Source organism: Phoca vitulina, unplaced genomic scaffold, assembly GCF_004348235.1.
Source record: "Phoca vitulina isolate PV1807 unplaced genomic scaffold, GSC_HSeal_1.0 scaffold48, whole genome shotgun sequence".
NCBI classification, from domain to species: Eukaryota; Metazoa; Chordata; class Mammalia; order Carnivora; family Phocidae; genus Phoca; species Phoca vitulina.
The window spans coordinates 6711522-6727400 of NW_022589751.1; the positions used below are offsets into that span (position 1 = coordinate 6711522).

The window sequence follows — 15879 nt, forward strand, 5'->3', positions numbered from 1 at the left end:
AGATGAAAATTATAAAAGATTTTATAAAAGGAATTGATAAGAAGTTGGTTGAAAAAAGAAAGAAGAGGATTTAAAAAAAAAAAAGGGAGAGAATGTGATCAGGCAGGAGACTAGAACAAAGCCATACACTAGAAATTTAGGGTATATTTTGGTCTGTTAGAAGAAACTGTTTCCCAAAATTTTAAAGAGAGAACAACTTATATATATATGCCAAAAATACGGGTAACTACTATGAAGGGATAGAATATGACTCTAAAAATGAAAAATAAAAAATATTTTTTTAAAAAGGGATTGATAAAATGTTGGTAGAAAAAGGGAAAAAGAAAAATTCAAAAAAAAAGAAAAAAAAATTAAAAAAATTAACTTTGAAAGACTAAAGAATCAGGGGGAAAAAAGCCATGAATTCTATGTGCTATATTCCCCTAGCCCTGGAGTTTTGCAGTTCTCACTGATTGGTAAACTTGGTCTTGGCTGGCTGTTCTTGCTGATCTTCTGGGGGAGGGGCCTGTTGCCGTGGTTCCCAAATGTCTCTGCTGGAGGTGGAATTGCCCCACCCTTGCCCAGTCAGGGCTAAGTAATCTGCTCGGGTTTGCTCTTGGGAGCTTTTGTTCCCTGCAAGCTTTCCGTCCAGCTTTGGAGGCCGAGAGTGAAAATGGCGGCCTCCCAATCTCCGCCCCGAGGAGCCGAGAACTCGGGGCCCGCTCCTCAGTGCACCCCCAGAGAAAAGCAGTCACTCACTCCCTTCTCCCGGTCTCTGGCCGCACTCCGTGCTCACCCGGCCTGTGACCGAGCGTTTCTATCTCTGGCACCTGACTCGGTGTGGAGTCTCCAAACCCAGCAGATCCCTGCGGTGCACTCCCGCGCCACTCCTCCCGGGGGAGGAAGGGGAGTCTCCCCGGATCTGCCGCTTGTTGGGTCCCTGCTGGAAGAGCAGTGGCCCGACTGTGCTGCGGATCACGGTTTATGGCCACCCCAAGCTGAGAGCCCACTCCTTGGCTCCGTCTTTGCAGCCGGCTTCCCTGCTCCGATCCCTGGGAGCTCTGCTGCACTCAGGCACCCCTGGTCTCTCTGTGACCCCGAGGGTCCTGAGACCACACTGTCCCAGTGAGGGTTCCACCCCCCGCTTAGCCACTGGAGCGACGTCCCTCAGCGGAGCCGACTTCTGAAAGTTCCGATTTTGTGCTCCGCTGCTCTATCACTTGCCAGTAGCAGCTGACGGATGCTCCCTCCCCAGTGGTCTGTCTTCCGAATATCACCTCGGATTCACTTCTCTGCCCGTCCTACCTTCCAGAAAGTGGTCGCTTTTCTGTTCAGAGAGTTGCTGCTATTCTTTTCTTCCATCTGCTGTTGAGTTCATAGGTGTTCAGAATGGTTTGATCCCTATCTGAATTCCTGGGACCAGACGAAATTTAGGTCTCCTACTCCTCCACCATCTTGCCGCTCACTTGTTTTTTTAAACAATTTTTGCTGATATTCCTTGTGTGACACACATACTTGTGAGTTAAATTGGCTTGAGCTAAAATTTCAGTCTGCAACTGGCTTTTTTCCCCATGTAAAGTCAACTGATTCATAGGAAGATTCATTTATTTAAATGTTTAATGAGAATCTATTACCTGGTATATACTGGGAAATCCAGGATGAGTCAAGCTTCGAAGATCTCATAGTCTGGGCACCTGGGTGGCTCAGTTGGTAAGTGACTGCCTTCGGCTCAGGTCATGATTCTGGAGTCCTGGGATCAAGTCCTGCATTGGGCTCCTGGCTCAGCGGGGAGCCTGCTTCTCCCTCTGACCCTCTCCCCTCTCATGCTGTTTCTCACTCACTCTCTCTCTCTCTCTCTCAAATAAATAAATAAATAAAATCTAAAAAAAAAAAATCTCCTAGCCTGGTTGGTTGGGAAAAGACAGACATGTAAATAACTATACTAGAACATAACAGTTCTTTTTTTTAATAACAATTCTTTATGTAAGTATATATTACTTGTAGTAGAGAGGGAGCAATTCTTCATTCCATGGGGTTGAGAAGATTGACTATAATAGAAGTGAAATTTGAGCAGGGTCTTAACGGATGAGTAAGATTTCATCTAAAGCAGGGAAGGGCATTCTGAGCAGAGGGAATGGCATAGAAAAAAGCACTATGGTGAGAGAATGCTAAGGGACTCTTCAAACAGTCTTGTGTGGCTAGACTACCAGATGCATGATGAAAGCATTGCAAGATATGGCTGGAAAAAGTTAGACTCCTGAATGCTTGGACTTTATTTAATAAGCAATAGAGAGCCACTGAATCAGGCTTTTTAATCAGGACTATGATATGATGAAATCTGTCATAGAAAGTTAACTCTGTGTCATGTGAAAATTGAACTGAAATGAGATACTGCAAGTAGACAAACCTGGGAAGAAGCTATAGAACTTTTTTGTGAAGGATAAAAAGAGCTTGACTTTGGGCAGTGGTAATGAAGAGAAGAGGATGGATTGCAGATATTTTGGAGGAGAAAATACATAAAATTATTAAGTAACTGTACACTTTGGTATCATTAAGATGGTTAGAATCACATAGTGGAAGAGAGCTAGAGAATACATCTCATGATTGGGGGCAGGTGAGACGAGGGAGAAAGAGAGGGAGGAAGGGGAAGGAGGGCAGAGAGAGAAGAGATTTAACATCCAGGATAGACAGTTAAATTCAATATAGAATTTGTAATTGTAGGCACCTTGAAGAATGGTATGTTCACAGCATACACTTTGAAAAATGAACAAATTAACTAATCAGGAAATCTTCATAATTTACATTTGTCTCTTAGAGTTCTGCCTTTGTTGTCAAAAAGTTAAGGCCAACTGATACACTCTACTTTAACCCAATACCATTTAAGATCTTGATACAGACATAACATTTATAAAAATTCTTCACATATTTGATGACTGAAGACTTAAAGGGTTATTTAAACATAGTCGTCTGATATATTCTTAAGGGATTATTTTTAATACCCTTTTGGTCGTTTTTCTTTGGATCATTTTCTTTTTTAACCCATACTAGGTCAAACTTGATAAAATGTCTGAGTTCAGGAATGTAGAATCATATGAATTTATGTAGAACTTTTTTTTAAAGATTTTGTTTTATTTTTTAAGAATAATCTCTACATCCAGCTCAAACTCAACTCCGAGATCAAGAGACACACACTCCACTGACTGAACCAGCCAGGTGCTCCCTTATGTAAACTTTTTAAAAAATTCTTTCAGATCAGCCTTAAGATGGTCTGAACATATGTCAGGATGTTGAGACCATGGTTCCAGTCCTGGCCCTGCCTGTATTTTGGGCAAGTGGCTTTGAAACCGTTCAACAATCGAGAGGCCTCAATTTTTCCTGTAAAACATGGGATATGGAATTGATAATTTCCAAAATGCATCCTAGTTTAAGATTGGGAGGCAGTGAAATTTAAGGCAAACAAAAGTGGGGCTTTGGAGTCATACATTAATTCCTTCTTATCTACTATGTGTTTGGTATGTAGGCAACATAGTGGTAAACAGAACAGAAAAGTTTGTCACCGTCTTGGGGTTTAAGCCCAGGGGAGATAATCATTAAATAATTGCACCTTAGTAAATATGATTGTAAATTGTTAAATTCTATAAAAGTATAGAGTACTGTGAGAAAGTGTAAGAAGTAAACCTAATTTAGCTTAAAAGTTGTATAGATTAAAAATACAAGGTAGAGTCCATGTATGAATGAAGTGGATACTTTTGATTAACTTGACCATATAATCAGAATGCTACTATAGCTACCTGATTAGAGAAGTCAGGAAGGCATCCATTTGGAATTGCAAATGTAGCCACCTCTGAAAGCTGCACGGAACCTTTGATCCTGTAATAGACTTTGTATAACTTCAAGAGAAATTGCTTCTTAGTTGGAAGAGCATTTGCCACACTTGGTGTGAAGCAGATGTTCTAAATCTGTATGTGTGCTTTTGTTTTATACTTATTAAACACCTGTTATGTATTGGGCCCCAATAATAGGTTCCTTATGAATGCAAATGCATAGAGGAAAAGATCAAAATGTCCTCTTAGGTTTTTATAAAGGTATCTCAGAAATCTTTTACATCACCAACAAAATACAGAATATTTCCAAAGCATCAGGCAATCAGAAAGAGTTGAAGTACCCAAAAATAGATCTAGAATGTCCTTTTCCATACATTCTGTGTAAATATCCAAATGAGGTTATCCACTCCTAAGAGTTTAACATCTTAACTCCACAGATATTAGAAAAGCTCCAGATTGAAGAGTACTGGTCTCTGTGTCGATGGTGAGTTATTGAGGAATAGATGAATCTCTAGATATAAAGACCTCTTTAAAAAAAATAGATGAAGGCTTTTTATAGATTGTGTGTGTGTGTGTGTGTGTGTGCGTGCACGCACATGTGTGTTAATGGCTTTGACCTCAGGGCCTCTAATTTTAACCTTGAAAAAAGACCTATATCTGAAATAAAAGGATTCAGGGAAAATCATGTGGATATATGCCATAGGACAATATTTCAGTGTCTCATTTTATTTTTATTTATTTATTTTAAAGATTTTATTTATTTATTTGACAGAGATATAGCGAGAGAAGGAAAACAAGCAGGGGGAGTGGGAGAGGGAGCTGGGATCCCAAAGCGGGGCTCAATCCCAGGACCCTGGGATCATGACCTGAGCCAAAGGCAGACACTTAATGACTGAGCCACCCAGGCGCCCTCAGGGTCTCATTTTAGAGTACACTGGATGCTATTACACTATTTGCCTCCCTGACTTGGTCCTGGTTTTAATGGCACTTAAGGTACCGGATTGAGGCTACTTTGCCCATATTTAATTCCAAGAAAGAGAGATGACTAGATGCTACTTTATATAAAAGTGAGGTGATGACTATAGAGGGAAATTTGGTCCTAGAGGCTTACATCCCGTTGCTTCCAACCATGGGTAATAATATAAGTCTAAGAATCAAGAACTCTAAGACCCCGGACTCCCAGGCATGAGTTCTTCACCACCAGAAAAACCACTAGATGGTGCTCTTAGTCATTCCTTCTAATGACACATCTGGTCCACACTGGATACCTTCCTTGCCTAGCCAAAATTTGAGTTCTAAATAGCTACTTTAAATCTTCACATCTAGCAAGAAATAGAATTATAAGGAATCTCTTCAATATGCAGACTACTGGTATTCATTTTCAGTCATTTAGTTAGTTACAAAATTATTCCATTTTATATGCCCCTGCCTTGTCATCCACAAGCAGTCTTGAGACTAGTCTAGCCTCCTCACCCTCTCTCTCAATCATTTGTTAATCTTTTGGTCTGTTTGCTCTTATGACTCTTTTTTCCCCTCCCCCCCCCGACAGTTCTAAATATCCCTGTAGATGTCTTCCAAATAATGCACATTTTCTGCCTTACAGTAAAAATAACTGTCTACCTAGGACAAGATTGTTCAAGGACTTATTCCCTCTGCATTTAATTTCAGGGTAGGTTTTATATTTTCATGACAGAATAAATACTTACAGCCTGACAACTTTTTTAAAAAGATTTATTTATTTTAGAGAGCGCGCCCGAAGGGGCAGAGGGAGAGAGAGTATCCTGAAGCAGGCTCCCCACTGAGCAGGGACCCTGACTCGGATCTGGATCCCAGGACCCTGAGATCATGACCTGAGCCAAAATCAGGTGTCACATGCTCAATTGACTGAGCCACCCAGGCGCTCCCTCATGACCTGACTTCTTAGCAGTTTTTGTACCCCCATACCAAACCCTGTACATCTATGTGTAGATCCTGAGGATAAAACTTTTTTGTTATATGTACAAATAATTCATGTTTTTGCCTACAAATATTCTTTATTCTCTTAAAAATTCAGAGATGGCCAATTTGGAAGACATTTTTTGTCATTATAATCACAGTTTACATAGCATGTATTATTTTTCACTTTCACTTTCTTCTAAATCAATTCCGACTTATCTCCTTCCCAGTTAGGCTGATATAGCAAAGTATTACTCTGTTGTTATATATGACCTTCCCAGTAAGATCAGATCTCCCTTTCTAGTCTTTCTTTTAGGGTATTTTTAGTATATGTGCTGCCGAAGCGAGCACTCTTTTAGGGTATTTTTAAACTTTGGGTCATTTATTATTATTAAGTTCCATATTCTAGTAGAAAATAAGAGGAAATGAGTATATCATGAAGTTATTTTGTTTTAAAAAAAGAAATGGTCAAATTGGACCATTAAGAGAAAAAAACCCAGAAGATTTAGACTAGCTTTATTTAAAAAAAAACAAAACCAGCAACTTTAGGGGCACCTGGCTGGCTCAGTTAGTAGAGCATGCAACTCTTGATCTCGGGGTTGTAAGGTCGAGCCCCATGGTGGGTGTAGAGATTACTTAAAAGTAAAATACTAAAAAAAAAAAAACAACTTTAAAAAGCCTGAAAACTATTCTTTTTCCTGGAAACTCTTTTTAAATATCTTATTGGAAGACCAGGATCAATGTGTTTTTAAAAAATATCCTTCATGGCATGGCTAAATGACATAGACACAGATATCATAATAAGAAAGTAGGCATTATTAAATAAAAATCATAAAAAGATGACCTAATGGGGTGTTCCTGGGTGACTGAGTTGGAAGTGTCTGTCTTTGGCTCAGGTCACGATCTCAGGGTCCTGGGATCAAGCCCTGAGTCGGGCTTCCTGCTCAGCGGGGAGTCTGCTTCTCCCTCTCCCTCTGCCCTCCCTTCACCGCTCTTGCTCTCTCTCTCTGTCTCCAATAAATAAATAAAATCTTTAAAAAAAAAAGATGACCTAAGGGGAAAGAACATTGAAAGCCCCAAAATATGACAAATCATATATAAAATAAGGATCTGGATGAGCCAAGAGGGAATCTGAAGACAATACTTAAAGGGATCCCAAAAATTAGTATTCAATTCTTTAAAACTTCAAAGGTTGAAATCTGTCTCCAGAATTATTGGGACCATTAGAGAGTATTAATAAAAATGAATTATTTGTATTACTATTCATTCATTCAACACATTTACTGAATATTTCATATACACCAGACATGGATTATATAAAGGTAAAAGAAATGATCTCTACTTCTCACAGCTTCTTGTTTAGTGGAAGAACTCACAATTTAGTTTTAATTGATGAAAACATTAGGGGTATTCTCAGCCATTCTCAACTATTTTGAAATAAATGCAATATATATACAGAAGGTTATAGCTTTACAGTGCATTAGCCATATGTGGCTCTTAAATTTAAATAAATTCAGTACAGATAGAGAACATTTCTATTATTGCATAAAGTTCTGTTGGACAGCTCTATTTATAATGATCTAATCAGCAAGCTACATTATATATCAATTACCAGGACTGGATAGAATTCCTTTAGAATTTATCTGCTCATTTTTTCATTTCCTTCATTCATTTAAGAAACTTTTGTTGACTACTCATATGTCAGGCATTGTGCTAAGTGATAGGGATGTAGAAACAGAAATATATTCTCTACCCTCAGTTCATGATCAGGTGGGAAGACCCAGACAGATAAACAATTATAAGATAGCAAAATGGGTGGTGTAGTTTGCCTGTGCACAGGAAATTATAGTGAGAACACAGAGGAAGACTAACCCAGCCTGCAGGATAATGGAAGTCTTCCACTGAAGGTGAGGATTGAATGGAAGGATAAGTAAGAGTTAACTGATGGAAAAACAGAGGAGAAAGGCTACTCCAGGCAGAAGAATCAAGATTCTGTGGAAAGAGACTGTGGTGTATGCAAGGAAGTGCTGGTAGTTTGGTATGAAAAGAGTTTAAGGTGCCCCTAGGGAAGCGGTAAGAGATGAGACTAGAGAGATAGGCAAAGGCCAGATTATAAAGGACCTTATTTGTCTTGCTTTATCGTGAAGGTGATGGGGAACCATTGAAAGATGTTAAACTCTGATGTGGCACAAATTACATTTACATCTTACATAAAACACACTGGGAGTAGTGGATGGAGAGGTGTGTGTTAGCATCCAAGCAAGAAGTGATAATAGCTTGAACTAAAGTAGAGACAGATTCAGGCTGAAGATATTTCAGAAGATAGAAACAACAGGATTGGCTGAATTTTAGTTTTAAGGAAGTAAAGAAAATATGAAGCCATGGAACAGATTGAATAGCATATAGTTAGAAATATCCTCTGTACCAGATGATTATCAGATTGCTAAATTGTCTCCTATGCCTAAGAAACACTTGAGAAAAAGCCCCGAGAGCTATGAACTAGTGAGTTGCACTTCCATATTGGGAGGTTCTTGCGAGAGATAGAATAAAAGGTGAGAGGTTAATACTTAATCAGATTCTGGATCAATGGATTGAATGCTAGGAGATCTGAATTAGCTATGTGATCCTGGGCAAGTCATTTCACTTTTAATTTTTCTAATCTGTAAAATGAAGGACTGCGTGACTTTTAAGCCAAGCCTTCAGGGGACTGGTGGAGGTATTTCAAAGGGAGTGTCTCTTCTAGCTGCTAAGCTAGCTGCTAAGATTTTATGATCCATCATCTGCATGTCCTGTTTACTAAAATAAGTTATTGTGATGATCAAAGTAGGTGGTGTGTGAGAAACTGCTTTGTAAACTATAAAGTGCTATATAAATTTATGGGGCTATTACAATTTTGACACTAAGCTCTTTGGCTTAATGCCAAGTAATGGGGCTTAAACTATAGTACCTTAAACAGGAACTGAGAGAAAAGGACGTTATTTTCAGTGCAGAAAAATTCTGGGAGATAATGATTACAAGTGTAATCGAATTTGAACTTATGCCTGATATATAAAGTAAGTCTCTCTGTATTAGAGGAAGTATTTATTTTCTGTGTATGTATATGTATATGTGGAGATGGTAAAGCTGAGCCAACATTTACAGTTTTGATTGGAGACCACTAGGGATTCATAGTTAACTGTTACTTGGAAACAGTAGCCTGAGACTGGGGCAAGAAAGCCAACAATATGCTGGGTGGTCTTAAGAAAACTACTTTTTAAAATTTTTAAATATCTTGGGGTGCCTGGGTGGCTCAGTCGTTAAGCGTCTGCCTTCGGCTCAGGTCATGATCCCAGGGTCCTGGGATCGAGCCCCGCATCGGGCTTCCTGCTCAGCGGGAGGCCTGCCTCTCCCTCTCCCACTCCCCCTGCTTGTGTTCCCTCTCTCGCTGTGTCTCTCTCTGTCAAATAAATAAATAAAATCTTTAAAAAAATAAAATAAAATAAAATAAAAATTTAAAATATCTTTACTTTTAATTGGTAATTGTAATTTTGTTTATTATTTTTCAATTAAGACGTGTTGGTACTAGAGAAAGACAACTCTATTTGGAACATGGTTGGGGTGATGGGGTCACCACAGTATGAAATTATGCCACTTTTCATTGTATGAAAAGACAATGATGTGAGTAAATTATACTAAATAATGAAAACTATGGCTAGATTTGCTCAATAAATCTTAGCTTTCTGGAAAGGATGGCCTGAGAAAAGTGAATGTGGTCACCTATCTAATGGCCATAACTATGTACGTAGTACATAGCAGAGAACCAAGAAGTAAAAGGAAAAAATGGTGTACCTCTGACTGACAAAAAGGTTATTCCTACTCAAAAAGCACATATACTCAAAAGCATATATAGAATTCATTCACCCTGTTTGTGGGAGAGTCCCTTACTCAGGCTGTACTTGCTCGCTCTTTAGACACAATTCTAGTAGTCAGCTGACTGGCCAGCTCAAGACTGTTAAAGGCAGCATATTAATAAGATGAATGAGAGAGCAGAGAGTAAGAACTTATGTTAAAACTGCAAGATAAAAGGCAGAAAAATTACAAGAGCTAGACATAAGAACTCAAACAGCATAGCATTCTGAGCTATTTAATATAAAAAAAGGGGGGGAGGGGACCTAAATAATATGACAGCCCTCAGAATTAATTGTATTGTATAGAATAAAAAGCATTCTTAACAGTAATCCAGAGAATTAAGAAACGTTTAAATAATATTTAGAGTACTCAAAGTTAAAAAAACAAAGGAAGTATTATGTTATAGTTTAAAATTTCATCAAAAATGCCTAAGATTAAAAAACTAACATTATCTTAAAACAACAGCAACAACAAAACCTATTTTGACATCTTTACTTCCTAAAAATGCCAGATAAATTAAGCTCTGCTTGGCTTTCATTTTTTTAAAATGAAATATATGGGGCGCCTGGGTGGCTCAGTCGGTTAAGCGAGTGCCTTCGGCTCAGGTCATGATCCCGGGGTCCTGGGATTGAGTCCCACATCGGGCTCCCTGCCCAGCGGGAAGCCTGCTTCTCCCTCTGCATCTGCCTGCCACTCCCCCTGCTTGTGCTCTCTCTCTCTGTCAAATAAATAAATAAAATCTTTTAAAAATTAAATTAAATATATGATTCTGAGCTTTTCTAAACTGTATTTCACACATAATGCACTAAACTTAAGAATTATTTTTGTTATTCCGAGAACTATATATATAGGGTGCACATTTAAATGGCTTCCAAAATACCGGCTTAGATAAATTCATAAATGGAAAATCTGTAATGTTTTATAGGAAAACACAGAATACTTGCAGACATTCTTACTTGTATCAGAGAAACTTGCATGTAAAATGATAGGTCCTTTTTGTGAGTCAAAAGTCTTGTCATCAAAATAACTAATACTGGAGGGGCGCCTGGGTGGCTCAGTCGTTAAGCGTCTGCCTTCGGCTCAGGTCGTGATCCCAGAGTCCTGGGATCGAGCCCCGCATCGGGCTCCCTGTTCCACGGGAAGCCTGCTTCTCCCTCTCCCACTCGCCCTGCTTGTGTTACCCTCTCTCGCTGTGTCTCTCTCTGTTAAATAAATAAATAAAATCTTTAAAAAAAACACAAAAAACAAAAAACTAATACTGGAATTGTCTTCAACTTAACTAAACAAGCTATGTTACTAGTATTATAAATTTTTAAGTGCAAGAAAATTATAGAAAAAAATCTTTTGAGGGGCGCCTGGGTGGCACAGTTGGTTAAGCCTCTGACTCTTGCTTTCAGCTCAGGTTGTGAGATCCATCCCCGAGTCCAGCTCTGCGCTCAGCATGGAGTCTGCTTAGCGTTTCTCTCTCCCTCTTCCTCTGCCCCTTCCGCCCCCCCCAAAATAAATAATCTTTAAGGAAAAAAAAAAGAGAAGAAACAATCTTTTGATTCAGTTTTGTCTTAAAATATTTTTTTTAGTTTTTGAAGAGGTGGGATTCCTTTATGGAAAAAAAATTACTAGAAGACATGAACAGACATTCCTGCATCATCTTCATTTTGCTACTTAGAACACTTTACCTGTTGTCTGCATGTAAAGCTGACTTTTTATGTGTCTGCCCATTACTGTTTTTAGCTAGAGGTAGGATTTTTATAAGCATGTTCTGTAACAAAGGAGAAGTTTTGAAATATGTTGACAGCCATGGAATTGGTATAGTTTCAAAATGCTTCTATAATCGTTCACCTAAGGCTAAATAGAGTCGGAAAACTTTCCTTGATTGAAGTGTATTACTACTCTTGAACTTTATGTGGGATAACCATTCTGAATTTATTGTAATTAAGGATTACAGTGATTAAATGGTAGATTAGAAGTTTAAAATTATTAAAATACTTGTGGTAATGGGTGTGGAGAACATTCTCAGTAGTGAAAATTAAAGGTCATAAATAGTCTTCATTTGAAATGGTTACATGTAAATATTATAATACATTTGTAATGAGTAGAAATTAATTTAGTGGTTAAATCCTTGTATATTTTACAATCTTGTTTTTATTCTTGTGTTTTGTTTTTTCTTAATAGTGTTTGCCAGCTCTGAGCCTGTGCCGGGGTTCCAGGGGGACACCCTGCAGCTAGCATTCATTGACCTCAGACAAGTAAGATGGAAGAATGTAGTTCTCAGGTTTTGCTTTCTACTCTTGCTGTGGTTTGGGTTTTTTTTTTTTTTTTTTTTTTTTTAATTCTACAGGAATGCTTGTTTGCCTTGAAACAATCTTTCTTTGGAAAAGTGCTTCTTTTATAACTATATGTTTGGCCCTTCTCTCTGAACTTGTATCTCTATTTGGTGTTTCAACCTCATGGAGCACTTTTATTGGTGAATATTTAACTTACTCATTACCTGCTAAGCACATGACTAAATAACTTTATACTTTGGTTTAATGACACTAGAAGTTTGAGTTATTTCTTAATGATTTCATGGTCCTATTATGAAAATTGGTGGTATAATTAGTGTCAGGACCCAAGTTAAATGTAAATGATGACAACCTAGAAAGGAGCCCCTTGCTTAAAACTGTGGTAAAGAATGCTTTTTCAATAAATTTTCTGGGGGCCCCTGGGTTGCTCAATTGGCTCGGCGTCCATCTTCAGCTCAGGTCATGATCCCAGGGTCCTGGGATTGAGCCCCGCATCGGGCTTCTTGCTCAGCGGGAGCCTGCTTCTCCCTCTCCCTCTGCCTGCCGCTCCCCCTGCTTGTGTGCTTGCTCTCTCTCTTTCTCTCTCTGTCAAATAAATAAAATCTTTAAAAATAAATAAATAAAATAAATTTTCTGTATGCCTCCACAAAAAAGGACAAAACTACTTTTAGAAAGGTAATTATACATTTATATAATTCTTTTCTGGTCATGTAACTCTAAGTAGAGTAACAAATATAATTTTTTAATCTCTTCTGATCATTTTACTACTCTTTGACCTGTTTATTGTCATTTTCTTTATTTACTTCCTACCCTTTTTCCATCTCCCCCATATTTTTTTCTTCTTATTCGTTTCTTCCTCTTTTCTCCTCCTCCTTTTTCTTTCTTAATCCTAGGATTAAGGAGTTTAATAGAGCTGTGAGGCACAAGAGTATGGAGGAGGGGTAGATAGATCCAAGGTAGAGGGCTCAGGGGTTCAGAACTGACAACAGGATGGCTGCTGCCCTTGGCAAGAAGAACCAAATGGAGATGGAATTAGAACAAAGCCATTGTGAGTGCACCTGGCTGGTTCAGTCTGTGGAGCATTTGACTCTTGATCTTGGGGTTGTGAGTTCAAGTCCCACGTCGGGTGTAGAGATTACTTAAAAGTAAAATCATAAAAATAAAAAAGCCATTGTGATATCATTCTGTTAATGGTCCCATCCCCCTTGGGGATGGAGATGACTGAAGATGGGGCTTCACCGATGATGTAAATAGGCCACCACAGTGATCTTTGGAGCAGGACCAATTTGAGTAATTAAGAAGTTCTGATTTCAGTAAATGTTTGAGAATACAGCTGTTTTTGCTTTCATTCCAAGCCAGTGTTCTATAAATATGTATGAACTACTATGTACTGATTATTTGGAGAGGGATGATATAGTTGAAATAGACACAAAATAATGTAAAAGAGAGTTTTGATCTTGTGGAGCTTAAAACTCTTTTAAAGAAAGAAAACTCCCACAAACTGGGTAGGAATACTTACAGGACAATGAGTCATGTGGATATAAATGATATATCTTCAAGTCAGGTTTAGAAGGAAACTGAAAAAATTATTCCTATTTCCCAGTTTTTTATCTGTAAGGCACTGAACATATAAGATACATTAATATTTATTTCTGTTTGTAATCAGTGCTCATGTATTATGCCAAACCAGGAACAGTGTTATGGATGACCTAGATCTGGGGATGATTAGCCTTACTAAGTTGGAGAAGATAGTAGAAAATGAAAAAGGTGGACTCTGAACTTTTATTCCAGTTTACCCGAAGATGTTCTTTCTATAGAAGGTAGATCTATTTGCTTTAGAAGGAGTTCTCTCTGTTGCAATCTTATTGCCCTGAACAAGATCTAATACAGGAAATGGAATATTTTAGCAGACTAGAAGTAGGCTTGTTTGTATGTTTCATTTCTCAATTAGGTAGATTTCCCTGTTACAAGGACATGAGTATGTTCTCCAAGTCAAAGCGTATGTAATTTGAGGATATCTCCCATTATATACAAATAATCTGTTCTCAGAAAATTTGGAATTTATTATGTGATATTTTCTCAGTTTTTTATGAATTTGTATGGTATTAACTAGTTTGTAATCACATTGTAGGATTGTGAATAGGCCCACGTTTGAAATTGTGGGTAAAGATTCTGTTCTTTGATTTGTTCAAATAGGTGGTTTGTTCAATGCAGATTAAAACTCTGATCCCAGGTACTTTCTTCCTTCAAAGACAGTCATCATTTGACACCAAAGAAGGCCTCTTTACAAGCATAAGTAAAGCATTCCCTCACTAGGGAATTGTTATTAAGGCACACCAACAAATATTAATAACCATCTCAAGTCTTTTTGGTTGAATTTACTTTTCAAGTATGTGCACTTACGGCATTAAGTCTTGGTTGGCTTTTCCTCATCAGTGTAATTTTGACCGAGCCGAAGGCAGACATTTAACCATCTGAGCCACCCAGGTGCCCCTTAAGAAACTTTTAAGTGAATACAAAAAAATCTATTAGAAACATTTAGAATTCTGAAATCTATTATGACACATGTAGAGCTGTTAAAGATTTATGTAGAAATACCTATTTAATATAAAACACAGTTTTAAAGTATGGTATTTAGTATTCAGTGCAAGGTACTAGTGGATAAATTTGAATGAGCTAATTTTTAATGTATTAATTATTCTAGTTTTAAAGAGGGGCTTAAAATAATTTTTCCTAATTATTGTTAAAATTTAATCATACTCTATTTTTGTATTTTGCATTCTGAAACAAGAAGGTGCAACTAATTCTTGTCTAGCTGCTGGACCACTGAGACATACTTGAATTTTATGATTTTAGAGGCTTGGAATTAATAACTTGACAAAGAATTATTTTTCACATACATTTGTTTCTCAAATTAATTTATAAACAGTTAAGTGATGAAATGCCAAGTATGGGAATTGACTGAAAATAAAATTAGTCTTTAAAGTCTCATATGAGGTGATAGAAGTTTTTTGTATCAGATGTCAGTGTTATTTAAATAAAGATGCCTTAAAGTTTCAGTAATGTTTTAATATTCCTGACTTCATAAAGACATTTCATAGAATTATTATTTTAATATTTTTATATGAAGTACTATATCACCAAACATAAAGAGGGTGCTAATACTTTTATTTACATTTTAGTTGGGTTTCTGCACTTTTCCTTCTTTTTTTTCTAGTCTGTGATCCATTTCTGTCTTAATAGTGTGGCTGACAGTTCTTTTCAAGTATACTTAGAAAGGCAAAAGAGCCCTTTTCATAGTACTTATAAGGGGTCATGCTTCTGTCTTTTAGTTTGAATTTGATACTGCTTCATGAATTGCTGGGTATGAAAGATTAGGAAGTGGGTCCAGTGGTCAAATTTTACCTGCCCACCCGGACTTTGCCCTGAGGTCAAACTCCTGATATTTGCTGTTCTGAATAGAGGAGTTGATGACAAGTATGAGCTGATACAAGAGGAAAGTTAGAACCATATCAAAGCTGAAGGCAAGAGAATTGGGACTCAATGAGAGACTGTAGCTAAAAGATGGATCATCAGAATTGCCCTCTTTTAAGGAAAAGGAAATAGCTGACCTGTGAGTGAAAAGACTTTATCATCCTGCCAATCACATGCTTGCTAATGGAAGCCAGTTATCTCAACAACATCTTAAGGTCTACTACCCCACACACAATGCAGAGGACTAGTGGTACTGGTACTGTGTTATCTGAATATACTGTCTCAATTTTAAATGTGCTATTTTAATATGATTTGTATGTGTAAATTTTTTTTTTTAATAAGTAAACCCTATCATCCTCCTACCCCCAGTTCTGAAATTAATTCCCTGAAAGGAGGACTTTGGTATACTTACATGTGTCTGTTTTCTTTTACAAAGACTATCTATTTTGTTAAATATAATCTTTCAAATGGATTTCAGATGAATATGTAAAATTCTT

At 37.6% G+C, this 15879-nt stretch overlaps 1 protein-coding gene across 10 annotated transcripts in view; it reads left to right on the plus strand.

The window, feature by feature from the left end:
- EXOC6 (exocyst complex component 6) overlaps nt 1–15879 on the plus strand; it is a 206852-nt gene that overhangs the window by 159479 nt on the left and 31494 nt on the right. For 5 of the 10 annotated variants that reach the window (XM_032432559.1, XM_032432560.1, XM_032432562.1 and 2 more), the window contains 2 exons: nt 11799–11872; nt 12563–12583. In XM_032432559.1, the coding sequence (XP_032288450.1) occupies nt 11799–11872; nt 12563–12583 (95 nt within the window). The remainder of the gene's footprint in view (nt 1–11798; nt 11873–12562; nt 12584–15879) is intronic. The other 5 variants (XM_032432561.1, XM_032432563.1, XM_032432564.1 and 2 more) reach the window with 1 other exon arrangement.